The 26,651-nt window shown below is 51.1% G+C and overlaps 1 protein-coding gene across 1 annotated transcript; it reads right to left on the minus strand.

Moving 5' to 3' along the window:
- Window positions 1-1,724: 1,724 nt before the first annotated feature.
- On the minus strand, window positions 1,725-25,674 carry B4GALNT3 (beta-1,4-N-acetyl-galactosaminyl transferase 3; the record flags this gene model as incomplete). The annotated part of the gene is made up of 18 exons (XM_009577629.1): window positions 1,725-1,917; window positions 2,705-2,831; window positions 3,563-3,716; window positions 4,198-4,270; window positions 5,611-5,764; window positions 6,158-6,453; window positions 8,016-9,018; window positions 9,615-9,691; window positions 10,965-11,065; window positions 11,986-12,095; window positions 12,510-12,653; window positions 14,436-14,502; window positions 14,914-14,992; window positions 15,527-15,594; window positions 15,953-16,053; window positions 16,931-17,021; window positions 17,579-17,674; window positions 25,571-25,674. Coding segments are annotated over 18 exons (2,954 nt in total), but the record flags the coding sequence as incomplete, so codon positions are not given.
- Window positions 25,675-26,651: the final 977 nt, after the last annotated feature.

Raw genomic sequence — 26,651 nt, forward strand, 5'->3', positions numbered from 1 at the left:
CCGCACAGCGAAACTTTCTGAAATCTGGTTGACTTTTTCTGACTCCATCAGTCACAAAGCCTGGACTGAGGCAAGCAGATGATTTGACAAGATTTCTCTCTCACATGCCAGAACTTGCATGTTCAGTTTTCTACTGCAATAGTGGAACTCGATGGACTTGTCAAGCACCACAGTATTAATAATAAATGAATTCTATTAATAATAAAATAATTCTGAATTGGCATCCACTCCATCAGTGTAAAAAGCAAACGACTCTAGTACCATGTCAGCATTGCTTGTATCCTGCATACCTCCATTACTCACTTCTCAACAACTCCCCACAGAGCTGGACGCCATGAGCAGCTCTCAAGCTTGAGACCAGTAGCAGCCTCTTCAGCACAGTCTGGGGACACCGAAGCTCCAGCGCAGAGCACGGACTGTGCTGGGATTTCTGGGTTTCTATAGTCCTGTAAAATGGCTACAAAGGTAAAAAATCTTGCCTTGCATTAATGGAAATTTTAGGGGCTGAGAATTCCCTCTAGCATCAGGCCAGCTGTGGACAGGGGCTCTTTCTACAGTTCTTGCATCAATGCCGGCATGGGTCTGCCCATCCTTTTATTCACTCAACCCTCTTCTGTCCTCACTGTTCTTTGCACCCAGTGCAAGGCCAAGGCCTGAGGACACCTCCTCCAAAACGGGACAGAGCTCCCAGGGCTGTTCCAGAGATGGAGCACCAACAGCTGTGCCAGTTCTTCAACCAAGAAGTTTGCTCTTTACGTAAAAGTCAAACTATGACACGACATAACTGTGAAGCCATAACTTATTAAATTAACCTTTAGATGCTGCATAAATGTACAGGATTTAGGGAGCAGAATACTCTGTCTCCTCTTTTTCTCACAAAATCACAATATTTCAACTAATAAAATATTGCCACTTCTTCCCTGCTAGGGTTTCCCTGATATCGTTAGGACAAACACACATGTCTGTCAGATAAGGCTGCAAAGTTCCTCCTGAGATGCCCTCCTAGCTTCTCTGTATAACTCCTCCACTCTCCTCAGGCAGTGGATCAGTAATTTAGGTGGAGTTGTAACATCAACCCTGCCACCTCGCCCAGCTGCAGGCAAATGTGGCTCTCATAAGGGAAGTGTACTTGCATCTCCATCTATGGCCCATAATTTGCTGAATACGAGCACAGTTTTTCATAATGAGTAAAGTGAAAAGCACAGAGAAACGTCTAAGCACCAGCAGCCTAAAGTGCCTATCAGCTTCTCCACATCCAGATCTCCTTGGGTCAGCAAATGGGCATGTGGACACAATACAGTGCAGAGAACTTACTTTGGTCCCCTGTGCAAAAGCATGGATACTGGAGAGATGGGGAAGGAGGGGAAATGGGGAGGGTTGGGTTTTTTTTTTTTTTCTTTTTTTCCTTCAAGTATTGAAAGAGAAGCTGCATTACTGTAATAAACCATTCTGGGCTTGCTGGGATTTGCGTTTGTTTGGTTTGCACCACGCAAGACTCAACGGGAAATATGGCACCTCTCCCACTGTACCATCCGCCAGACCGCATGGCAGAAAATACGAGTCCTTCACTTGGCGACATCTCCCCCACACGCCTTCCCAGCAAGACACGGATCCCACGTCTTGGATACAATGGCCCACAAGAGAAGCTCCCACTCCTCTAGCCTGACTGTCCCTTCCTCGGCTGTGCCGTCCCATCAGAAGGCTCTGGAGACAGAGGAGGAGTTTGTGCGCTCGGCTGTGTGCCTCGATAAAGTGCACATCGAGATGAGACGGTGGACGGCGCTGCTGGGCAGCTTTGGGGTTGAAGGCTACAGTGTCTTCAGCTGGCGCCGGTTCCACATGCCTCGCTTCGAGTGAAACCAGTGGAAAAAGTTTCTCAGGGAGAGACGCTCCACTTCCAGCCCAGCCTGCAAGATCCTGGCATAAAGGAGAAGGTTAAATTTAGGGAAAACTTGATCACAAAGATACCGGGGGATCGGCCCCAGGAAATCTCTTTTAAGTCATCCTGTTGACAAAAGACTGCAATCAGATTGAAGAGTCCTGAATAACTCAGAGGTATCTCATATCCATAAGCAGGCATCTAATGACACTTGCTGAGTGTTTATGCACCCCTGAGAGCAGGACTGGTTGGGAGCGGGCTGCACATGCCAGGCTAGGAGAAAAGACAGCTGGCAACAAGCGATTGCTCAGAATGCTGGTCTTTTCTGTAGTTATCTAACAGAAATGACAGGAGAGGTCCCAAAACCTAGATTTGTACAGCAGAGATCCGTCATCATAAACTTCTCAGAAATTGTAACTGTACCTTGTGATCTTTAAATGTCTTTCTGACAGTTGCTCTTCTGGGCAATTGCTATACATAGTATGGGAAGTCTGAGGGACCCAAACTGGACCCACTGTGCACTGCACTGCTTGAAAAGGACAAAGTCTTCACCCGATCTGCCCGTGGACAACCAGCAGTGTGACTGGAAGGTACCAGGAATCGGCTCCTCTCTTCTTTTATCAGTGGCTGTAGTAGTGTATTTTGGATCCGCTCGCCTACTAGGTTTGAGGTCAGGACATGCTCAAAGATTCTCCCTCACTGACCAAGCTTATGGTGGCATTAGTCACTCAATCTCCTCAGATCCCCACTCCCCTGGTCATGGGTCCTCCAGGATCTAATGGGTCTCACCTCCTGAGCGCATGAATGATGACAATGGATGCCTACCTGTCCAGGAGTTCCCAGTCCTCTCCTCCCCAGCGGTCCCGAAACTCTTTTGTGTTCATGCCTCCGATCTTGTCCAGGTCAGACTTGTATATGCCCAGGAGACCAAACCCATTCACCTCCCAGTAGCCTGAGGACAGCACAAAAGAGGCACAGGTATGTTGGTACTTTTAACCATTGACGACTCCGGCAGGGCTGCTGGAGTGAGACTCAAGCTACTTTTAGCACAACGTTGACACCAAAGAGTCAACTCAGCACCAAGGCAGAGCCAACTGTATTAAAGCTTTGGGAAGTGAGAAGGGCTTGCGGACAGACAGCATGGGCTGTCCTATGAACTTGCTAGCAGAGCCTCTCACATCTCCTGTCTGGTAGCATAGTAACTAATCTACCTGGACTGTCCCAGCTTCAAAGAGTTGTGCCTGTGCCTGGATGGCTCAGAATGGCCACCTCTGTCTAAATGAAATCCTATGCTCAGATGATCTGTGCCACTTTCCTCCCCCTGACTTGGCTTGGTTTCCCTCACCCCTGGGCTAGCAGCTCTCCTCAGGGCAGGCTGTGCCCCCTAAGAAAAGACAGAAACAGACAGAAAGGAGTAAAGGAGGGGTTTTCCACGGTCCTCAAATCCACAGAAAGCCCTAGGACATGACCAGGAGAAACGTCATATAAAGCGCTCTGCTGGCTCAAATTCCAGGTACTGTTAAACCCCATTCTATGTCTAAAGCACTCTCACCTAGTGGCCCTGGAAGTACTTTAAGCTCCAGACCTTGATAGCACCAGACGAACAAATCTAGAGGTGGCAGGCACCCTCCTTCCTTCCCCATTCCGCGAGGTCTGAGCCAAAGAGGCTCCACTCCCTCTTACCATCCGGCCACTGTGGGGACATGCCGCAGTGCAGCCTCATGACCATGGGTGCGAAGGCCATCTTGCCTTCCACGCAGTGCTTCCGGATTGAATCAATGATTCCAGCTGGGAAGTGGATGTGGAGGTCGCACAGGAAAACGATGCTATGAGGGTCCTGGAACCGACCGCACCGGTTGGGAATAAAACAGGGTGACTTTAAGTAAGTCTTTCTTGAGGGGCATGAAGACAGAGATATGGGAGTGAATTAAAGAGCCATTCGTTGCTAGATCAGAAATTGAGATCCAAGGGGCTGGCAAAACGGCCATTGACTGGCTGTTGAACAATGGGCATGAAATACTATGACTATGACCTGGCAGAGCCAGTATCACAAAGCTGCTACTGCTGATTTCCCTCCTGTCTGATAGTCCCAGCAGCTGGGCCAAGAACTGAACGGACCACAGGCTCCTTGGAGTAAGGGGTGAAATTCTTACTCTGGAGGGACAGAGAACACATCTATGTTTGATCCGGTCTGCAAGGTCAGATCTGGTCTTTAAGGTCCCTTCCTTAAAAACCAGCATGTTCAGTATGAAAGGCAAGAGGTAGCACCAGACACGTACTATCCACCTTCCTGTCCACCCCAAGTCCCCCAGGCTTACCGTCACGAGGTCTATCCCCGCCTGCAGCCCAGCAGAACGCTCGAAATTCCCCATCAGCTTCAAGTACCGATAGCTGGGGGTCAGACGGGAAAGAGAAGTTCAGTGTGTGCACGCCGGCGAGCACAGAAAGCACCGCTAGCAGTGGTACACCATGGGTGTCGTGCTGCAGAGGTACCCCTCGCCCCCGTGCACCCTCCCAAGGAGGAGGAAAGCCTTCACTGTGCGAGTGCTCAAGCTCAGTGCCGCTCCAGGTCCCAGCGTGCCCTGAGGGTCTTCCCACTTACGCAGCAAGAGCCTTTTCAGCTCTAGCCCAGCTCTGTCCTAGAACTAGACCTGTTACTGGGAACCCCTGGCAAGTAAAGTAAAGGACCAGCCAAGGCTGGTTGAGGTCAGAGCAGGGTAAGCCAGACAGCTATTCCAGCAAGCGGCGTCCCCAAAGGTCTCCACGCTCTCTGTCCTATTTCTCACAGCTTTTCTTGTCTTCTCTGTCCTCCCCCTGCCCCATAACTGCGAGACTTGCTTTCTGTCCTCTCTTACAAACGTGATGAAAAGCCAGGATAAAAGAGATGCATCTGGATGGATGACTGCAATAGGTACTGCCTTACAGTTTTATAACACAATTATATGCAGTATACATGTATATACATTGTAACAACAATATATGCATGCATATGTGCAAGGTCTGGATGGATGCCATCTTTGGGTTTCCAGCTGCAGGAGGCTGTGGCTGGTCAATACAGAGAGACTGGCAGATGTGCTCTTGTGCTGGTTTTGGCTGGGATAGAGTTAATTTTCTTCATAGTAGCTAGTATGGGGCTATGTTTTGGATTTGTGCTGGAAACAGTGTTGATAACACAGGAATGTTTTAGTTACTGCTGAGCAGTGCTTACACAGAGCCAAGGCCTTTTCTGCTCCTCACCCCACCCCACCAGTGAGGAAGCTGGGGGTGCACAAGAGGTTGGGAGGGGACACAGCTGGGACAGCTGACCCCAACTGACCAGAGAGATATTTCACACCATATGACGTCATGCTCAGCACATAAAGCTGGGGGAAGAAGGAGGAATGGGAGGACTTCGGAGTGATGGTGTTTGTCTTCCCAAGTAACTGTAACGTGTGATGGAGCCCTGCTTTCCTGGAGATGGCTGAACACCTGCCTGCCGATGGGAAGTAGTGAATAAATGCCTTGTTTTGCTTTGCTCGTGTGTGTGGTTTTTGCTTTGCCTATTAAACTGTCTTTATCTCAACCCACGAGTTTTCTCACTTTTACTCTTCTGATTCTCTCCCCCATCCCACCAGAGGGGAGTGAACGAGCAGCTGTGTAGGGCTTATTTGCTGGCTGGGGTTAAACCACGACAGCTCTGTTTGCAGGCATATGCATGTGAGCAGTTTTTTGTGACCAAGCAGTACTCTCACCTGTGCAAGGTAGATCTTTTCAGAGCCTTCTCTACATCCATGTCATCGCTGCTATAGTCCGTGATGATGATATTGAAGTATGGATCCTTAGTGACTCGGAACAGCTCTTCCATGTCGGAGATGAACTGCAGCACCCAACGTGCCTGGTTTTTCACTGGTTGTATTGCAAGAGGGAGAGAATCAAAGTATAACTGATTTCAAAGACAGCATGGCTTCTCAACAGGGAAGGCTTCTTGCCTCCCCTCAAACCCCGCTAACCCTGCAGGGATGATGAAGTAGGCCCAGTCTGAAAACCTGGACCAAAGAGCCCAGGAAATCAGTGTGGATTCTTTCCCAGTATGTGACAAGAGTTTTCTCTGAGCTTACAAGCCATGGGAGTTTGGGCCCTGTCATATTTCTGAGGGGGTTTAACTTGGGGAGGACAGAAATGGGAAGTGACCCAAATGAGATAGTTGAGGCTGGCCCAGACCCACTGTTCAGGGCTGCCCCCACGGGAAGCACCCACCATGCCAGCCCTCGATGTCCTGGGAAGGCAAGTCCTCCTCACCTGGCACCACGAAGTGAACCATGGCACGGTGGTTCCAGGAAAAGCCCTGTGGCCAGCACAGCTCTGGCTCGTTCGCCACAGCCATCAGGTGCCGCCGGCGACCCCACGCCAGGTTCCTCATCTTCTTCTCCTCCTCATCACCACCAACACCCTGCCAGCCCCGCGCAAAGACGTACTCGGAGAAGCGGACAAGCCGCTCTCCCTGCTCCAGGAGCTCCAGCTCCAGCAGGTAGCGGCTGCCTCGCATGCGGTCCTGGCGTTTCTCCACGTTCACGATACGCTGCAGCTGGAACCGCCTGCAGAAGATACAGCTGGGATGGGCATGTCCCCCATACACCAGCCCCTCTCCCACCTCCAGCCCGTTCAGCTCTGCCAGGCTCTTTCCTCCTGGCTAGCAAAAACCTTTTTGTTCCTAGCTTCCCCACACTTTGCTGCACTGCTTCCGAAGTCCCATGGGAAGGTTTTGCACCTGTTTCCTAAATCCACAAGCATGTGGGATTAGATCTGGGATTCCAGCCAAGAGAAAATAGTTGGCAAGGGAAATGACATAAAGGTGACATAGAAAATAACAAATGTGTCTGAATGATTGTAGGGCTGGTAATAGTGAGTGTATTCAACACCTCCTACAACCATCTTGGCATAAAGAATATGTTTGGGCTAGTGAAATTGGCTGATGACAGCTTATCAGCCAATAATATGGAGTAGGACTGAGCAACCATACAGTAAAAACTGGGGTGAGCTGTAGGTTCAGAATGGCCAAAACAGGATGAAATGCCAGGTCGTGCCCTTTCGGATCATAACAAGAGTTTCTGTTGTAAAATGGATGCTTATCAGTTAAAAATGCTGAGGAAAGCTTGCGTGTACTCATCAGTCACACCGTGACTGTGACTGATGTGGCCCTGAAAAAAACAAAAGAGATCTTAAGGTGTAGCATGAGAGCTACTTCCAGCAGGGATTGGGAACTAGCAACACCCATTCTATAAAACATCCAGGATGTTTTATAGAATGTTTGTCATTTAGGTACAGCAAAATTAACCCAAACTGAAACCAGCACGGAGAAGGACAGATAGGAAAAATACGGAAATAGAGGCCAACTCAACAGAAGGGTCAGGAGTTGGATTGTTTAGCTCATAGAGGCTCAGAGGAGGTACGTCTGTTTGCCAGAAAGGCAATCAACACGGTAAGTCTTGAGAAGAAAAAGAACCATATCAAGACCATGTAAAAACAGAGTACCAGCAAAAGCAGATCTCCAGTGGGTCATTAAAGCACCGAGGAGCTGAAACATCTTCACAAATCAGTACTAGGATCTAGAAATCTAGCTAGTTTTAAGATGGAGGTGCACACATTCAGATAACAGTGTAGGGCACTTGGTTGTCTCTGAGGTCAGTGCACTGATCCACATTATCTGATAGGTCCCTTCTGGTCCTATGTCCTAAGTGATTCACAAGCTGAGATGTGGCAGACATCAAACCACAAGCACAAGGGCCTCCAGTCCTACTTCATATCAGCAGGGTTACTTAATCTTCAGCTGGTAAAATGCTCCTATGCGCTCTCAAGCCAGCAAAAGGCTAGTGATGCCAGCTGGACGGAAACCTCCAATCTTTCACTTTTACTACCACCATCTGTTGGAGGGTGATATTCAGCCCCCAGACATGGTCTGGTGTCCAACAATTCCCATTTCTCAGCCAAAAGAGGTATTTAAAGCCCAGGTTTTTACACAGATTCCTTGCCTGAAGTCTTATTTCACACATCTAGTTTATCCTCTGATTCTCCCTAGCTCCTCAGGACAGCTATTCCCTGTGCAGCGTGGTACACCAGCTCCGGGATGCTGCCCCTTGGTTTTTACGCTGTGCCTTACCCTTTACTTCTCTGGTTGAGCTTCTTGAGGAAGACACGTGTGACTTCCAGGGCCTCCCTTTCTCTTAGCAACAAGTTTCCTGATGTGTTGCATTTCAGGTCAATCCAGTCTGTGCGCAGCATATGGAAGTCCAGGTTGCTCGTGCTGAAGGTCTGCTCCCAATTCACCGCCTGGTCGAACACTGGCATGTAATCGAAATCCTCCTCATCTTCCTCCTCTGGCTCTCCATCTGCCTCTTCCTCTTCCTCTTCTGCTGCCACAGGGCTAGATTTGCCCTTTACAGGAGATGCCACCTGCGCCTCTCCCTCGCCCACGTCCCCACCATCGGCTGCCTTCTGCTCAGCAATGTAGGACTCCACTTGGTTCAGCCACTGCGGCAGCCCAGGCTGCTGGCTGGGGCTGGCAACGCTCACAGAGTGCCTGCCGGCTTTGCCAGGGACTGGGCCTCCTTTCCCGGCTGGCACGGTGCCTGCTGGCTGCGCCTTAGCGGCGCTAAGGTCTCCTTGAGGTCTCACCCCTCTGGGAATCATGACCCCCGAGTCCCTGGGGCCACCGAGAGGCTGCTCCCTTTGAGACACGGGCTTAGGAGGAAGGTTCGTCTTTCTGAGGGGCGCTCTCCCCTGGATAGACCTGGCGTGCTGCGGAGGGCTCCTGGAGTTGTCTTTGACGCCAGTTTTTAAATGGGATCTCTTCATTATTGGGTTCCTCTCTAGGCCAGCCTGGCTGAGGCTTTGGTTGGCAGAGGCTAGCGTGGCTGATTTGACACCAGACCTCTTCGTCCCTCTCCTCCGTAGCCCCTCTCCTATGTCACCACCCGTCACCGAGAGGAGCCGACGACGCTCCCGGAGGGAATAGTCCTTGTGAACGTTATCGCTGCCCACCACGCTGCTGGGAGCGTTGCCTGCTGGCTCTGCCCTCCCCACGCCAGGGCGCTCGGGGGCACTGGTACTCTCTGTGTCCTGCTCCGCATACTGCAGGTCGTCCAGGTTCCCCTCCTGGGAGCCTACAGGAGTAATCGCAGTTACACCTCTGGCATCCGCCCGCTGCCTTTCCCGCCCTGACCCAGGCACCCGCCCCGCCGGGGGCAGCTACTTCTCGCCTCATCTCAGCGTTGTCTCTCCTGCTCAGAGGGACAGGGAAGCTCTCGGACACAGGAGCTGTGCCCTTGCTGGTACCAACCTCCTCGGCAGCTATTAGCCAGCATTGCCAAAGGCTGTGGAGGGGTCTGGCTTTGCCTTTAGGTGTCGGTCTGGCCACAGCTTTGCAGGGCAGGTGCGAGCATAGGCTGCCACTCTGCACACCGTTGGCTGTCACTTCTGACCACGTTTTTGCTGGGATTGCACCTTAGCTAAGCCGCGGACCTGGGAGGTAATTGTCACATTGTCCACTAGAGCCCATTGTTTGGTGACCTCCCAACCTGCCCTTAAGAGAAGTGAAAGTGGCAGCAAAAATCTCCTCCCAACCACAGCAATCTGGCAGGGAAGGGCTGTGACTTCCTTGGCATGGAAGGTCAACAGCTTCTTTCAGCTGGTGCTGGAAGATCACACACAAAAGTGACAGATAAAAAGATCCTCCAGGCTCTGATGTTAGGGTCCCTACCTGGCTGCTCTGTCTTTTCTTCAGAGTCCAGGCTCTTCTCTAGCACGTCCATTTTCATGTACCTGTAGAATCCAAATCTGCGGAGAAAAGGGCAAAACCCAAGTTTGATGAAAGTCACTTTGCCCTCTCCAAATAAATTATAGCCACTGCTTCAGAGGTGATGGTCCATTATTCTGATTACATCTACCCAGCATCTCTAGATCCTCCTTTCCTATCATCATCACCATCACCATCTTTCAGATCTTTGGGCAATCAGATCTTACTCTGCACTGTCAAAGACGTCAGTTTTCCTTGCTTATCATCCCAGTCTCTCAGACATTTCCTCATAAGTGCAGGAGGAAATCCCAATATAAGTACTCTTCAGTCTCCCTTAAACTGCTCCTTAAAGCTCACTTACGACGTAGAGCTCACAAACGCAAGTCATCATGCTGCAAAAGCGGCTCAGGCAGGTAATTGCAATGATTTCCCTCTCTCTTCTCTTGTACCACCACTCTATCTGTTGTCCTCATACGCCTGTGCTTCAAGATTTTGGGAGGGATTTCCAGGACTGTCTCCCTCCACGTGTGCTTGATGCGAAGCAAAATGGGCCCCCAGTTCCCAAATCCTGTCACAGTACAAATGAATTGTGGCACCTGGGTGGCACCTTCCAGCCCAGGGCAACTGCCTTCTCCATCCTTCACTATGAACTCCAGTCCCAGGAGTTCCCTCCCAAACCTGCGATACGATCTGTTGTTCCAGCCCTCAAAATAGTCCTGTAGGGAGGAAGAAGATCCTGAGCACAGGGAGGCCACCATCAGTTATCTCACCGGAAAAGTGACTTTCCTTATCCTGCAAAGAAGTCCTCCTGAACGGAGGGGAGGCCTCACACAAGGTGTCTGCCTGTGGCAGGGTGGACCATGTGAGTGGCAGTTCCCTCGCAGGGCCACCGCTGGGAGCTGGACCCCAGTGAAGATGAACAACATGCATTTATTCCTCCAGAGAGATGCCCGGTGGTGAGCATGGTTTGGCTTTCACAGTGACAGCCATCAGGAGGCTCCAGCTGCTGGGAGGCAGAGTTTGCTGGAAATCCATTCCCTGATGTAATGAAACAAACATGCTCTGACCCAGCTTCCAGGTTAATAGAGCAAGAAAAGCAGTGGCAGTTTCCCTTTGAGACCTAAACATATTTTCACTTAAAGGGAGCATAGGTTATCGAAAGAAACTGTAAATGCTTTAACGTTTTGCAAGGCTTAGGGGATCTTTAAGAATTAAGAGCGTCCTACAGAAATAAGTATGAAATTCCACCCCAACTCCAGCCTTCAAACCATCTCCTCCCTCCCTGCTAGTAAATCCACATTTGCAGCATCCTACCTTTCTAAGTAATACGGGTTTTCCTGATAGAAGCATTTGTTGTCTTTCTCCATGTGGCTCAGGCGGCTGTAATCATTCGGGTAAACAAAGGATAAATGAACCTGGGAAGAAGGGAGGAAAATAAAGTAAACCCCTCATAAATGGCAGGTATCAGACAGAAGGTGACCCAGACACTGTTGCAGGATGACCAGCCCTTTTGGGAGGGAGCCAGGGGTTGCTCATTAACTATTTGCCTCCCCAAGGCTCCTGGTAGCAGGTTGTGAGAATGGAAAACAGGAGGAAGCACGCTGGGATGTGTGCAGGGCTGTGCCTTTTTATCTCTCTCCCTGCATCTTTCTGTCCATCTCTGTAACTGTGTGTTTAAGTCCTATAATAGAGAACGAACTAGCTGGGAGAGAGGCAGGCAAGTTCTCCTGAAGAGATGCAGGGGATCACAGGAGCCCAGAAAGCGTGTGGGGAGACCTCCAGGCAAGGCTGAGGGAGCCAGAGCCACCCAGGATGCAAGTCCCCCAGGAAGCGTAGGCCTGCACTGGCACCCAGGCAGGGCAAACCGTGCTGGTGACCTGTCCCCAGCAGACCTCAGAGTCTGCTCTGCCATGCAGGGGATTAATCCCTGCTATGTTGCACGCCCCACAAACGTAAGCTCCCCCTCAAGACCAGTTTTAAGCTTGTCAGGGGCTTCAATAGTCCACACAGACTACAGTTCACCCCATGGAGAATAAAATCCTCGGCCATCGTGAGGCTCCATGTGAAGGCAAGCTCAGCGGTTTGGTTTGCGGTCTGAGGGGCTCTGTAAGATGCACACACCTGTACCCCGGGGAGACCCGTGAGCAGCGCGTAGCAGCCCTCTCCCTTCTCTTGGTGTTGCCCTCTGGCATGTACTGGAATGCTCAGACCTGAACAGCAGATGGTCAAGTCTGCCCAGGAGCTTCAGATTCGTGGAGGCCCATGGTTAATGGGGTCTCCCTCCTTCCTCCTTGCGTTCCCCTGGGCAAGTGCTTGCTCAAGGAATAAAACTTACAAACTGGAGTCCCTGGTAGCGCTGCAGAGGAAATCCATTCACCAGGTAGCTGGGCTTGTACAGGCAGTCTGGCAAGGCTCGGCGCAGGCGAGACTTGCTGAGCAGAGGCACTGAGAAGAAAAAACACGTAGGCAAGCGCTGCTGGAGGAGCCCTGCTGTAACTGATGCACCGGCTTAGCTACTTCTGTGCCTGGTTTCTATTTATCCATGTGAAATAGTAACAGATACATAAAGCAAACTATCTCGCACAGCTCATCTCTTGATACTGCTCTATGGCACTTACATTAAAACATTATGCCTGGGGATGTTGTGTGAGCTGGATGCCAAGAAAGAGGAGCTGGGTTTAGTCTGTGCTTTGTCTCCTACAGTGACTGATATTGTATGCTGCCTGCTTCTTCTGCACCGGGGAGAAAAAAGTGTGGCCTTTGATAACCGTGGCGCAGGAGGACAATCTTTCTTGGCTGTGCTACTGCACGTGCTGTGACAGGCTGCAGCTACCTTCTCAACTGCTTTGCAAGTCTTACCTTTGTAGAGAGTGTCCCGGGGGTCAGGCTTCAACATGTCAGCTGGGTGTGCCTTGCTGCCTGCGCTGTCAGCAGGCCGGCTCGTGTGACTGGCCAACGTCTGTGGGATATGCCCAACCTCATCCATCTTTAAAAGCGTCTCGTCTAGAAACCAGAGAGAGAACAGAAGGGGGAGGAAGGGCTAATTCGTCCTGTGTCCCAAAAAATGCCCTTCCCCAGTGTCAGCCCTTTCCAAATGGCATTGCATCCATGGCACTAACGCTGTTTCTGGCACAGCAATGCCTCAGTGGTGCTGATCAGGAGCTTCACTACAAAGACACCATGGGAAGGAAAGGCTTTGACTCAGAAAGCTGGAAATACAGAAGCTGTGGGGTAGGAACATGGCTATTACTGAAAGCAAACACAGTGATGAGTGATGGAGGAAAATGACCTCCTGCCTTGGACACGCCAGCAGTGGTGTGCTGAAGAAGCCCCCCATGCTGGCAGGAATTGCTGGACACATCTGAATTATTAGCACTAAATTTATTTTAAAAGGAGATAGAAAAGAGGAAAGGGAGGAGAAACTTGAGGAGCGGAGCTTTCTCCTGTGCTGGAAAAGGAGGACCCTGGGGTGAGGCCTTCAGTGGCTGAGGAGGAGGATGCTCCAGCAGGGGAATGGAGACCCACAGTAAGCCAGAAGCAACGGGAAGCTTAAATTCAAGACTGGGTATTGGTTACGTTTTTTCTTGGGTGCTGCTGCCAGAGGACTTCATGTCTCCATGGATCTTACTCTGAGATGAGGGGAACTGAATAAATATCCAGGAGGGAAAGGCAACTTGCTACTAAGGGCACTGGGGTTACTCTTACAACTTTTGGGTACTGAACAACATGGGAACCCAGAAGGAATAGGATGACATGTGATACAGCCAAAGGCTGATATGGAGGAGGGAAACACTGTATGGGCAGAAGGTGCCAGATAAAGATGAGACTGCAGCACTGTGCCCAACCATGAAGGGATCTTCTGGGATGTGAGTCTTCCCTTCTACAGGGAATCAGTAAGAAGAAAAGAGCAGAAAGAAAAAGGATGGGGACAGAAGATCTAATGGAAAGCCTAGTCCTGGCCAAATGGCAGGTTTCAGAAAATACAGCAGCAGGTTGTGATCCAAGACACAGTAAACAGATGTCTCAATTATATCAGGTAGTCTTCCATGGGCAAAAGCGTTGGCATGGAAAAAAGCCCAGAGATGTTGGAAGTGGTAGATATGGTAGATATGGAAAGGGGGAATGCTGGCAGAGGAAAGCGATGCTGACAAAGCTGGATAAGGGTAAACAGGACTAAGAAGCTCCTTAACTGATAAAGACATCACTTGATGTGCTAAGAAGGGTTTACAAAACAGGAGGGACTGGGCTGATGTGCTTGCTGCAATCCAGCAGCAACTTGAAGAGACTTGAGGCTGATATAGAAGAAAGCAGCATCCCCCAATATCGCCAGTGTATCCCATTGTGTCCAGCACCCAGAGTGAAATCTCCTGGAAGTGCTACAGCAGCCCCTTCTCCCCGGTCATGTCCAGCTGCCAGCGTGCCCCCACAGCTCCCATGTTATGGGCCTCATGTTCCCTCTACCTCTCTGCAGGCAACCTCCATCCCGTGTTACTCTCACATCTGGAACAGTTCTCACCCTCGCAGACTCTCCTCTCTGCCCTTCCTCACTGCCTCTAGATTTCCCTGAAATAATGTTCCAGTCCTACTTCCAATTCTCCTATATTTAATAATGAGTCATACTCTTGTCCAGAGGTCTCTCTCCTGACCTGTCTCCACTTCTTTACTGTAATGATCTGTACGCATGGTATTTGCCTGGCTAGACTATGATTCATGGTGAAACACGGGATAGGTACATTTTGGAAGAATGGGGAGGTGCTCGGGGAAACCTGTGGTGAAGATACTTACTAGCAAAAAGGGAGAGGTATCGGGAGTCAATGACTTTGAACTTTGCTTCTGGGTCATTCAGTCTCCACTGGAACAGAGAAACACATTAAAATGAAGTGCTTATGGAGTTAACCAAGCCTGAACAAAAGGAACAGGCACAAGATGTTTTTTCACCAGATGGGCTCGCAGCTTCCTCTTTCTCCTTACTATGACCGAGTTTACCTCGCAGCAAAAGACTGAGAATGAGCTGAGATCCCCCAGGACACATCCAAAGCAGGAAAGGACAAAGAGCTGCAACAGAGACTGGAGAGGGCAGAACTATCCCAAGCAAGCAGAGGAGAGGGTCCTGACATGCGGCCAGGACTATCCCACATAGACTAGATTAGATACATCCCATGCAAAGAGAAGCTGGGCCTGGGAAAGGAGGGAAATCTTTACAAACGTTATTCCCAAGCTCTGCAGGGACCCATATACAGCACGGCCATTTGCACGGACTCACTGCTACTTCCACATGGTCTGTTCCTCTGTCATCCTGCTTGTGCAGCACCTCAAAATAGTACCTGCCTGCAGCTGACAACCTGTGAAGAACAACATGTCTGTCACCAAGAGCATTAAGCAACACTTCTTAGCTTGTCAGCAGACAATAAGCAGAGAGCAACCACACCCATGAAACAACCCAATTCTCAGGGTGAGCAGGGTTAGGACTGCCAAGAAAATCCAAATGCTGACAGTGAGATAGGTAGCTTCCCTTATGCACCTGGAGCGCTCCAGACCCTTCTCAGTTAATTCTGAATAACCCCCTTTCAGTCTTGCCTGCTGGGTTTTGGCCTCTGGGAAACCCGGCCAGTTCCAAGGCAGGAAGCTCAGGATACAGTTCATATAGAGGAGTCTGGATCTGCTGGTGGCTGCTTCCTCCAGAGAAGAAAAATTCAGTGTTGCATTCCTGAGCAACTGCCACAGGTGTGGATGTGTCACTTCAGCTTTGGTGATACCCCACAGTAGTCCCTTTCTCTATATTGCTAAATTCTTCAGAACAAGCCTGGGTTCCTTTTCCTTGTGATTTCCTGGCCATGTGCAGAGGTGGCTGGGAGCGAGGGACTCTGTTCACTCACCTCACCATCTTTGACTGCTGGCTGTGAAATTTCCCAAACTCCCCTGGCGCGGTCCACTCCTTCCCTGTCTGTGAAGAGACAGAAAATGCTCTAGTTAAGATGAGTTTCTTCCCTGGTTACTGCACTGGGAGTGATGAAGAGGGAACATCGAGCTACTCCTCCTGGTAAGTTGTCTGTGAGATCCACAACCTGTGGACAGATTTAAGTCCCTTAATCATGAACACGGGGCTCCCAACAGCACTGCGAATATGTAACTGGCTTAAGGTATGTCGTGTCATACCCTCCTGGCATCTGTGGTGGTGTTGTCTGTAGTTGGGCAAGAAAAGAAACTTGGGTAGTCCAAGGAAGTATCTAAGACAGGAAGGTCTCCATCCCCACAGAAACATTAAAGCTTTGATGGAAGAAGCCATGCAGCATGCACTGTACCTTGCCTACACTGGCCAGCAGCTGGAGACCAGAGGTCTTTTCATCTGGACTCAGCCAGAACTCAGCATTGTCATCCGCAGCAATGGCAAACTGAAACTCCCCTGTCGAGAGATGGAGGGAGTAAGTAGGGCTCTGGGGTAAGGGCCTACGCACAGAATGGATTCTGCGCCTCTAAAATGCTGTCTTCACCCTTTTTCTTGGTGAGACCACAACATCCCTTTTAATATTACTACCCCCACCCCCTTGAACCTCTCTGAGTTCTCTAACTCTGCTTACAAAACCCAAAACTTTACAGATGCAACTGGTTCACTACCCCTCCTGCATTGGCTTCACCTGACATCTAACCTGGAAAGCTAAGAAGTCCATGCAAAGTCTCCCTGACTCCCCTTTTGTTTCCAGAGCAAATTTTTGTCTGAGAAGCTGTGTTCGGATGGAGGAACGTGCACGTGGAGCCAGGAAGGGAGACAAAGGTGCTTGAGTCTCACTGTTCTGGCTGGGGTTACAGGGATGGCGGTTGAGGGCCAGGAGACGTGGGTGAGTGCTAGCAGGCTGCTCCGGGCAGAAGCATGCAGCTGGGCAATACAGATGTCAGCTGCTGTCAGATGGTATTCATGCACCCGGGGAGCAGCAGGAACATAAATGATGTCACGTACAGTCCCGTGCATGCGAGGGAGGGAGGAAAAGCTCAGCGATTGCTCCTGCCCACATACATGCCATGGGGCTGTGCATTCATGACAGCATTGTTTTTTATCTAGCATTCCCCATGTTTTCTTCTGCGCTTTTCCTTTCCACCCTACAGGGGTGTTTCACCCATGCCAAGGCCATGGCCAGTCACGCACAGCTAGCTGGGCTGCCCTCGTGAGGGACCTGGTGTTGGGCTTGCCGGGGTGAGGGCACCAGTGGTTCAGCACCAGGAGGGGAGGGAGGGACCGGTGAGAAGAGACACGAGCGGCAGCACAGCAGCCTCAGAGCCCTCACCATTGGTGGAAGGATGCAGGTAGCCAAATATCCGGAGACCATAGTTGGTCCATTTTGGGGACACAGCCAGCTTCTTCAGTGTAGTTCGCGTCTGAAGTGGAAGAATTAAAAAACAATAAAAATAGCTAGATGTGACAGGAACAAGAGGGGATGCAAAAACCCTGGGACAGGTGGGCAGAGGGAAGTATGAGGTTTGCTCTGGGAGGAGGATGGGTCATGGTGTGTGATGGAGGCAGCAGGAAAGAGCAGGCCAGATGAGAGACGAACCGGAGCAAGTGCTCCTGCGGAAGGGAGAGCTGCATGGAGGATGCCAGTGAGATGGTGGGGATGGGACGTGGCGTTCACTAGCCACTCGGAGGGACAGCACCAAATGCAGGGCTCCTTCACCCCGTGCCCAAGGCCTGGCAGGCCAGCATGGGTAAAATGAGCCTCCCCATGCAGCAGAAGAGCTGCCACCATTGTGAAAGCTTCCTGCTCCCTCAGCAGGAGGACAGAGGTGATGGAGACGGAGGTGATGGGTGCTCAGGAGCAGGAGGACAGAGGAGGTGATGGAGAGGGATAGGGACAGGATGTGAAGGGAGCAGGGGCGATCCAGCTGGGAAGCAGAGCTGGGAAGCGTGGGACAGAGGGTGTCGCGGTCTTACTCACGTGGGGGAAGAGGGGGAAGTGGAGGTTTTTCCTGAGCTGCTCAGTGGAGCTGCCACACCAGTCCTCGAAAACATGCAGATTGGCCTGGCCCTGGAACTGGGGGGCAGAAGTGGGGCACCATGAATTGCTGCGTCCCTCCCCTGCATCCCTCCCCTGTTCTGCCAACCTCGATCGTGGCCCCCGGCACTGAAGAGCTTGTGAGAGCAAAGGACAATGCTGCTGCTGCGACAGGCTGGTCTGCAGGAGACATGGGTCCAGACCCTGTCTCTCATCTGCTGAGGGTTTGGGGTTGGCACAGATGACAGTCTGAACGGCACCAGGGAACTGCTGTAATGCCTGGGACATATCAGTTAAGTGGCTGAGGTTCACTCCATTTTGCTCCGTCAAGGAGATGCTCTGAGGCCACGGTGTGGGACACGCTGTAGGGTGGCAATAGCCCCCCATGATCCAGCAACGAGAATGTAGGGTCTTATGTTCTCCAAGAAGGTGTTTTGGACTCCTTCACCATTTTAGGGCTATTTTTCTGACCTGAGGAAGAGGGGACACCCTAGGGAGAGGAGGTGGCAAATCTCAAAGCATGATCTTCTTAAAGCGTGTCTGCGAGGTGAAGTTCACGGAAGATGGTGGGGACAGGCAGACGGAGGCTCAGCAGGGTAGGGAGCAGCAGCACAGGCAAGTCAGCGGGAAGCATGGCCTCTGTGTGCCCGCAGAGACACAGAAACGCTGGGGGGAGCGGGGGTCCCCTCCCAGACAGCATAGAAGGGTGTGCAGTGTGGGTATGGGTGGCTGTCCCTGCTACCCAGCCGGCCCTGCTGGGAGAGGCTGTTGGTGCCCAACGGAGACCTGGAGCACAGCTTTGCTGGGAAAAGCTTGCTGGCCGCTGCAGGATTTCACCGATACGCTCTTCAAGGGATGGACTTTCTTTTTGCCAGAGCCATTCAGAAGGGAGGAGCTGGCTGCCCCCCAGCAAAGTCCGAGCTCTCTGCCTGCAACCCGTGGAGCTGGACGCTGAAACCCTCCTCGCAGGCCCCGCATCCAACAGTGGAGAATAAATAAGCTGGAGACTGTAGAAGCTACCTTAGATGGTGAAATGCTGAAGAAAGGAAGAGGTTGCCGTGGGACCACAGAGGTTTTGCCGCGGCTGTCTTGCCTATATAAGGGCTGTGCAAGCAGGGCTGGGGAAACTGCCTGAACAGCACCCAGATGTCTACAGATGGCAGCAAATTCTTAGTTTTCGCTGGGGAGTCTCTAGCAAGGCTGAAGCAGCACAGTGGAGGAGGGCCCAACCCCTCCATGCACTCCTGGCAGAGAAACTGCTTCACAGAGTTATTTCTCCCAGGATAGCGGGTTGGGGTTTCGTTTTGTAATAAACCGTGGCTTGAAGGAAGGACACAGAGCAGACTTGGCCTGGCACCAGCTTATGCAGTAATGCTCCTTGCAAGCTGTAGGCTTTACTCATGCATGTGAAAACCATCTTTGTGTTCCAGGCGAAACACATTCACGACCACTGCTGTTCTTGAGTGGTCTCTCGTCAGCCCTCTCTTACTGGTGTCCACACTGCCAGGGCTTGACTGATCTGCAAGCCTGTGTTGTCCCCAACTACTATCTCCTCTTCTTTCCTTCGCTGCTGACATCCCTCAGCCTGGATTCTGCCCATCGGGCAAAAGAAAAAGCAGCGAGGCAAAGTGGATGTAATTAGCTAGAGTGATGCTGCACAAAATCAGAGAGGAACTACACACAGGGCTTGAGGCGATGGATGCAGCCAAGAGAAACCTGGGACTCTGCAGGGACTTGCAATACAATAAATCACTGCAAGTGTGACAAACACTGAATTGGAATGAAATTGCTGGGCAGTCCCATGCCCCTTGGCCAAATCCAGGTTCACACCCAAGGGTCTTACACTACTTTTCTCAGCCAAATCAAATAATGACAATTGCTGTTTCTTGTGGAACATGAAGTGAGGCAAACAAGCTAGGCTCCCACAGCGAGTCACTGCCAGAAACTGCATCTTCTGGCAGTCAGGCTGCTGCTATCCACGAGCGATGCTGGTTTTTCTTCTTAGAGAATTGTTCGCACACTGCAGATAGCAGGCTGAGATCTCTACCAAATGTAGCACAACACTCCCACACTGTGGAGAGGTTGGTGCTGCAGTCCCCTCCTGGCAAAGACAGACCCAGGGGATGCTCTGGAGGCTCGGGACTCCAATGGAGCTGGGCTGACTTTGGCATGGGGTAGCCCAAACACCAAAACAACTTTATGAGGGAAGTCCCAAAATTGCTCAAATGTTTGTAGAAGAAACTTGGACCAGTCCCATTCTAATACAATACTTCACTGCAGAGTTTGGGAGTATTAGGGAGAGGGAGCCTACTGAAAAATAAGGCAGACACCACTGTACTAGTGCTCCACCAATGCTGTACAAGATTGTCCCTGAGATTTCTAGCCCGACACCCCTGTCTCCAAAGTCTTTACAAAGCCACCTGAGAAAAGATTCTGGCAGAAGCTAATGAGATCGCTTTGCTTTCCTGTTCCCACAGCTATTAGAAATAATTAACTGGTAAATAATAAGCATTTCTTCCATGTGGTTTCAGAGTCTTTTCTAAAGCAACAGATCCCGAGCTACAGCAGCCTAACTTACTCTCTGCTTTCTCTGAAAGGGAAAAGAGCATTACTGACAGATAAGCGCTGGCTGCCCAAAGCGCTGCTCTGGGAATGAAAATTGAACTAGGCTTTTATTTTAGGCCCCCACAAGTCATCAGTTCAGCAGCTGTTTTGAAACCCTATCGCTGCTGTCCCTTCAACTGAACCAATGGCTGCCCATTGCAGGCAGCTGAGAAATTCCTCCATTTGCTATTTGGGTCCCCTCTGGAACATGCAGTAAAAATCTCCTGCTTGGGGCTTTTGCAGACTGAAGCAATAGATAAATGGCACCATCATTCCCAATTCATGCACACAGCTCCTGAGAAATGTCAATGGACTTTCTAAAACATGGTTACTGAGTTTGGACTTTCCAACTTGTAACTACCTAGTCCTGGTTTTCAAAGCCCTGGTAAGCAACAAGTTAAGTTCCCCTTCTCCCCTTAAAAACATCTGCTTTGAAAATTTTGGACAGACCGATTTGGCCAGAACCAGGAATAGAAGCCAAAAGCCTGGGCCTTAAATGGAAGCTGATATTAGGCAGTCTGTGCCTTCCCATTTAGAGGGCTCCTCCTGCCCCTCGGCTTCCTCCACATCCCAAACCTTCCTCCCAGTTGCTTATCTCCACCCTGCTGAAAAAGTAGCATTGCAAGAACCCAACTCGGATCCAAAACGGGCACAGGTCGTGCACCAAGGGCACTGTCAGCACGACACGGGTACACCCAGGAGCACGCATGCAAGAGCTGTTCTTCCCAAGGAGGTCTGGGCAGGCTGATACCCTCCTGAGGGCAGCGCTGCCCGAGGGAAGGGAGAGCTGAACCTTAACAAGTGCAGAGAGGCGAGAGCTGGGACAGGCCCTTGCTTTGGTGCTGACGCAGCAGCCTCCGCAGCTTTGGGAGCGCGGCTAGGCTCCGAGCCCCAGCGCCGACCCTCCCCACTGAGCGTGCTGAATTAACACCCGCCTGCAGCTCTGGGTCTGTATAAAGAGACTTTGGTATTTCCACTTCCTTTTAGCGAGGAATTTTAGATTATCAGCCCCTCCTAGGAAAACAGACCGTAAAGGAGGATCAGGCACTGAGAGAGCACAGACCTCTCTTCCTAGCCCAAACCCTATCATGCCAAAACTGCCCAGGGGGGTGGCACCACAGACCCAGCGGCTCCTCCCGAGCAAGGAGCCCCAGGGAAGAAAGGCAAAGCAGCAGCAGAGGCCGGTGCAAGCAGCAAAGCTGGGAGGATTGCAGCAGCGGAGACACAACCTGCTGCACTGTAACTGGAGCAGGATGGAGAAGAGAGGCCTTTCCTAATTTAATCGTGGGAGGCAAATCAACGGCGTAGCTGCGTGCAGCCCAGGGAACGCGCAGCGCCGGGGATGATAAACGGGGCACAGAGAGGGCCTGAGCCAGGGAAGAAAGGCGACATTGTGCTGCCAACTGGAAACTCCCGAGTTCATAAGACTCTTCTGTCTTCGCAAAGCGGCCACGGCCCCTCCTCCTGCCTGGCCCAGCTCTCCTGACTGGGTGACATTCAGCAGCCAGCAGCTGGTCTTCGCTGCAAGCTCTGCCACGCCGGGCACTTGCAGGAATCCATCAAGACAAGTGAGCAACAAAGCCCCCCTGTCCTGCGGAGCCCTGACACCTGACGGGCACAAGCAGGCAAGGAAGGGACATGGGCAGGGACAGAGCAAGCAGGAATATCTTTGTCTTTTAGTCCTCTAAGGAAAGGATGCTTCCTCTCAGGGCAGGCTGGGGGCAAGGGGATGCCCTGGCACAATGCTCTGGTTTCGTGCAGCATCTTTGCACCTATACAGGCGTTGCCTGCAAGGGGCTGCGCTCCCGGACATCCCTCACACCTCCTTTCAGCAAGGAGGAAGTTCTGAGGCTGCGCAGATACAAAGCAGGGACATTTTAAATGCCCCCAGCGCTGCCCAGACCTTTCTACTCTCAGAGTTCAACAGAGGCTTCTGCAGAGGTAAATGAGAAGGATCAGGCTAACCAGGCGCAATTCTGACAATCCTGCCCCCGTCCCCACGGCAGTGCCAAACAGTGACACTCACGGTCCCACAGCACAGGTTTGCCCCAGCAATAGCCAGGCAACTTTCTGAATTAATGAAACAAAACGCCCCCCATCTCTCCAGCCTGAGGAGGCAGTGGGTGACACTGGGAGCTGGAAGACTTTGCCCTGGTGCCTGGAAGGGACAGTGGCGGTAGGGATCATGTGCATGGGCACCTTGAGGAAGCCAGGAGTGAGGCTGAAGCCTGCTCTCCCCCATATGTGGGGTATAACTTTGTTAAGGATTTCCTACGCGCACACTTTCCCACCACGTTGTCCAAGGCTGAAGACTTAAGCCGCCTATTTCATCTCCTGAAACTGAAAGAGGAGAATTGAAACCTGTCCTTTTTTGGCCATGCTGGCTGCCAGCTCACCCTGCAACCCTGTTAATTATTCATGTTTGTCAGGAATATACCTTTCTATTCAAACTAACCTGAGCTCCCCAACCTGTGGGAGGCAACCTGCCGCCCTTCACCCCAGGAATTGGGCTGCAATTAAGTTCTTAGAGATGCTGCCAGGAGGGCACAATGGGATCATAGACCCTGGGTAATTAATTTGGGCAGAATTACAGAAGAACTTAATCCTCAGGCCAGGAAAAATTGCAGCCAGTGGTTAAGAGGACAGCAAGCAGCTCTATACAGAGCTGTGCCCATAGATCCCTCTCCATCTCCTGCAGCTGGTACTGGTGAACCACTGGCCTCTGTTTGCAGTCAGGGCGGCTCTCCTGACCCTCTGGGTACAGACACAGTGCCGCAGCAAGGGCGGAAATTTTGCCTTATAGAGACAAAGGGAAAACTGGTAAAGGAGGCAGATGGTTCACAGGAGCAGCGTTACAGGGCTGACAGGGGAGAACAGCAGGGTGTGTGAGTGGGGCAAGGCCACCCAAACCAGCTCCCCAGTCTGGTATCCGTATGTCCTGGGTCTCAAAGTCTTCTTGCGGTGTATCTGCTGCACACCACCTGACACAGAGCATGGCTGGGGCACCCACAAATTCCCAACCCAATTGGTCTCAGGCAACAGCCCTGCTACCTGGCAGAGCTCTCCTCCCCAACAGGGAGCAGTGCAGGACAAGGCGGGAGGTGCACAGCACCTTTCCAGGCACAGGGCCATCCCACATAGTGCACACCAAGTCCTGCCCCTTCCCCTTGGGCAGCACACCTCTCTGCTTGCTCCCCCTTTGGCAGCAGCACAGCCAGGCTGGTGGGTGTCCTGCCCAGCGCCACCACGTGCAAGGGTGTGAAGTCGCCCCACCAGCAAAGCAGAGGGCTTTGCAGATCAGCCCTGTGCTAAACACATACCTTCGCCCAAGCCACAGCGAGCACCCCACCAGTTGCATTTCCAGCCCCGTAAAGGCTCATTGTACACCACAGCCGGCAGGTTTCAAGACTAACATGCTTTTGAGAAATCACCAGGGAGGGGATCAGAGACATCGGGCAAAGCCTCAGAGAAGCTGGGGGATGCCACGCAGAGCCTGTATCACCCAGTGCCTTGGGAGAGGGGAGCAGTAAATGTTCCGAGTCGTCCCTGTGCACAGCAGCGGTCCTGACCCTGATGTCCGGCTAGCTCTTCGCCAGCAGCTGCTCGTCTGAGAGGCAGCCCTGCCCGCACGCTGCCTGCAAGGCCCTGCGGCCGGAGGAAGCCCCCAGGCTCCAGCTGGGACTGGCACTCACCAGAGCCGATGCAGCAGAACAGATCGATGATCTGGTCTGGTTCTGGGCACTGGAGGGTGACTGGTGCTGGCTGCTTCCAGGAAAGCTTTAGCTCATACTGCAGGGACCTAAACTGCTCAGTGCAATGGCTGGAGAGAGGTGCTTTCCCTCCATCAGCCGGTGATGATTTTGTGCCCTGAGCGTAGTGACCCTCCCCAGGGGAGCTGCAGAGGCCCTTCTAATTTGTGCAGGTCTCTAATCACCTTGAGGAATTTAGTGAGCTGACTTCCTTAGCTAAATGCCCCCTGGCTGGTGTCCTTCATTATCAGCGGGCTGCATTGCTCCCTTATCTGAAAAGGAATGGTGAGATAAGGGAACAGGAGAGGAAAGAATAAATGAGGCATGAAGGAAACAAAAGGAATGTTTACTCCAGTCTTCAAGGGTCACCAGAGAAGGTCTCTGTTCATCAGTAGTGTCACTGAAGTGGAGAAATCTCTACCTATGACACACAGGGGTTGGATAGCAACCAAATGCCTGAGCAAGAGCAGAGTGTGACACTTCTGCGTGCCACAGTCATGTATTTGCTTGTTGAATGCTTGGCCCTACGCACTCCCAGCCCTGAATAAACTTCATATTTCAGGAAGGTAGTGGGCTGCCTGCTCTCAGGGAATTGTGGGTGGGTGCTTGGTGCCTTGATGGCTAGTGGAGACGCCAAATTATCAGGAATCTGGACACTCCTGTCTTTCCAGATGATTACTCAGGTCTGTAAGTGTCATTAAGTCAGGAGGGGGTGATAGGGAATGGAATTCTAGTGAAACAAATGAATTTCCAGGCAGAGGTCCCTGCCTTCTGTTCTCGCTGCACAGATCTCTAGCTACAGCTCCCCTCACGCAAAACGATGGAGAAAGGCACCCACCTCTGGCATCCACAGGACAGGGTTGTCCACAGCTGCATAATTCGATTTATTCCTCCCACCTCTTTGCAGCTCTTGGTTCTGAAATACAAGTAGAGGAAAGTCAGAATAACCTGATAAACGACCCAGCACTGACACCTACACCAGAGGGCTCAAACCTGGTCACAAGAACATGTGAGAAAAAAGCAAGTTCCCAAGCTCCCTTTCCAAAGGACAGGCCAGCTGTCATGGCCATAGTGGGGTGAAAATGCTCCCTGACTTTTTTGGCAGCAAATTTCCATGGTGAGCTACTGAGGGGAAAGGATACCAGCACTTTATAACTGTTTGCTAGCACAGAGTTAAAACTTAGGTCATTCTCCCTTTTTTTTTTTTTCCATCCTTGATTCAAAAAGGTCCAAGCAATAGTTATTCCAACATTTTGTGCAGGCAACAGTACCAAGATGTGCTTCACTAGGGAGCTACAAACTCTCTCCTGACCTTTCATTTCTGCTTCCATCTTGCTTAGTGCTACCTTCCTGTGGCATATACCCAGCCAGCTTCAGCCCACCGCTGCAGCTTAGTACATCTAAAATAACTTAATTGACTACAGTGGATTCATTGTACATTCACATTGCTGTGAGTCAGCTCAGATTTTGCCCTGTGGCATGCTCTCTTTCCTGCGTGAAGAGCGAGCTGTCTCTTGGGGCCAGTATCAGAAAGGAAGGTCTGCCCTTCTAAACATTCAGAAGACATCCCAAGCCTCCTCACCTGGTGTCCCAGCTTCTGCGGATGGTAAAACTGAAGGCTTGGGTCCCCACCTGGGACATTCGTGTCTGCCAGAGCCTTAGCCAGCTCCCTCCAGCTTTCGTATCCTGCGCAGAGGAAACAGAAAGGGATGTCAGAGTATAGGCTAAAAAAAGAAGCCGCAGCAGTCACCGGAACAAACTGGTCCTTTACAAGGCTGAGAGACCTCCAACACTCTGGAACGGTCCAGCAGAGACCGGGAGCTGTTTACGTTACTCGGAGTTGGCAGACTGACACAGAGAGAGAAATTGCCTTTGTCTTTCTTAAAAGCTCTTCCCTCCTTCTTATTAATTTGTTACATTAAAGATTCATCATAGTTCTAAAATACATGTCAGAGATTTCATTAATCACCAGAGGACTGGGAACCTTTTTGTAGATCCCTCAGATAATCCCATTGGTCAAACAAAAGCACATCAACTTTTTTTAACTAGCAATCCCAAAGAAAAATAAGTAAGACAATAACCAGATTACTAATTAGTTTAACCATGAACAGAATATTATTCTGAACATGCACCTATTTGCACAATAAAAGCTTTCAATCTTCTTTTCTTGAAGGAAATGACAGCAAAGAATGCACCTGATGGGACATCCAGCTGTAATGCCTAAAATATTAGCAGTGATGCGGTTAAGGACATCGCTATTTAAGTGAAGTCAGCTTCAGGTTCAAAAGCAACTTCATTTGACACCCCCTCCCCTCCCAGTCTGCTCGATCCAGGAGCCAGGATCAATTCTGGTTTCCTTCTACAACTCCGTTGGCCTCCTGGTCTTAGGAGGGACAAAGGTGAGCAGATGCAGCATAACCTCGTAGCTCTCTGTAACCGCTGTCTGTATCACTAACGAGACAGTGCTGGTGAGCAGAGCTCACGCCTCCCAGCAGCGTTACGGTGGCTCACACTATGCGGTTTTCAGATCTGCTAAACATTTTGGCATTGAGTCAGCAACTAACCAACCTGCCAGCAGCTCAGTGCTGTGTCCACACCTCACGACAGCTTAATTGTGAGGAGCGCATGTGCCAAAACCTCCGTAAGCACTTACTTCTCCCAGG

The sequence above is a fragment of the Fulmarus glacialis genome, unplaced genomic scaffold, assembly GCF_000690835.1.
Source record: "Fulmarus glacialis isolate BGI_N327 unplaced genomic scaffold, ASM69083v1 scaffold3860, whole genome shotgun sequence".
Taxonomy (NCBI): Eukaryota; Metazoa; Chordata; class Aves; order Procellariiformes; family Procellariidae; genus Fulmarus; species Fulmarus glacialis.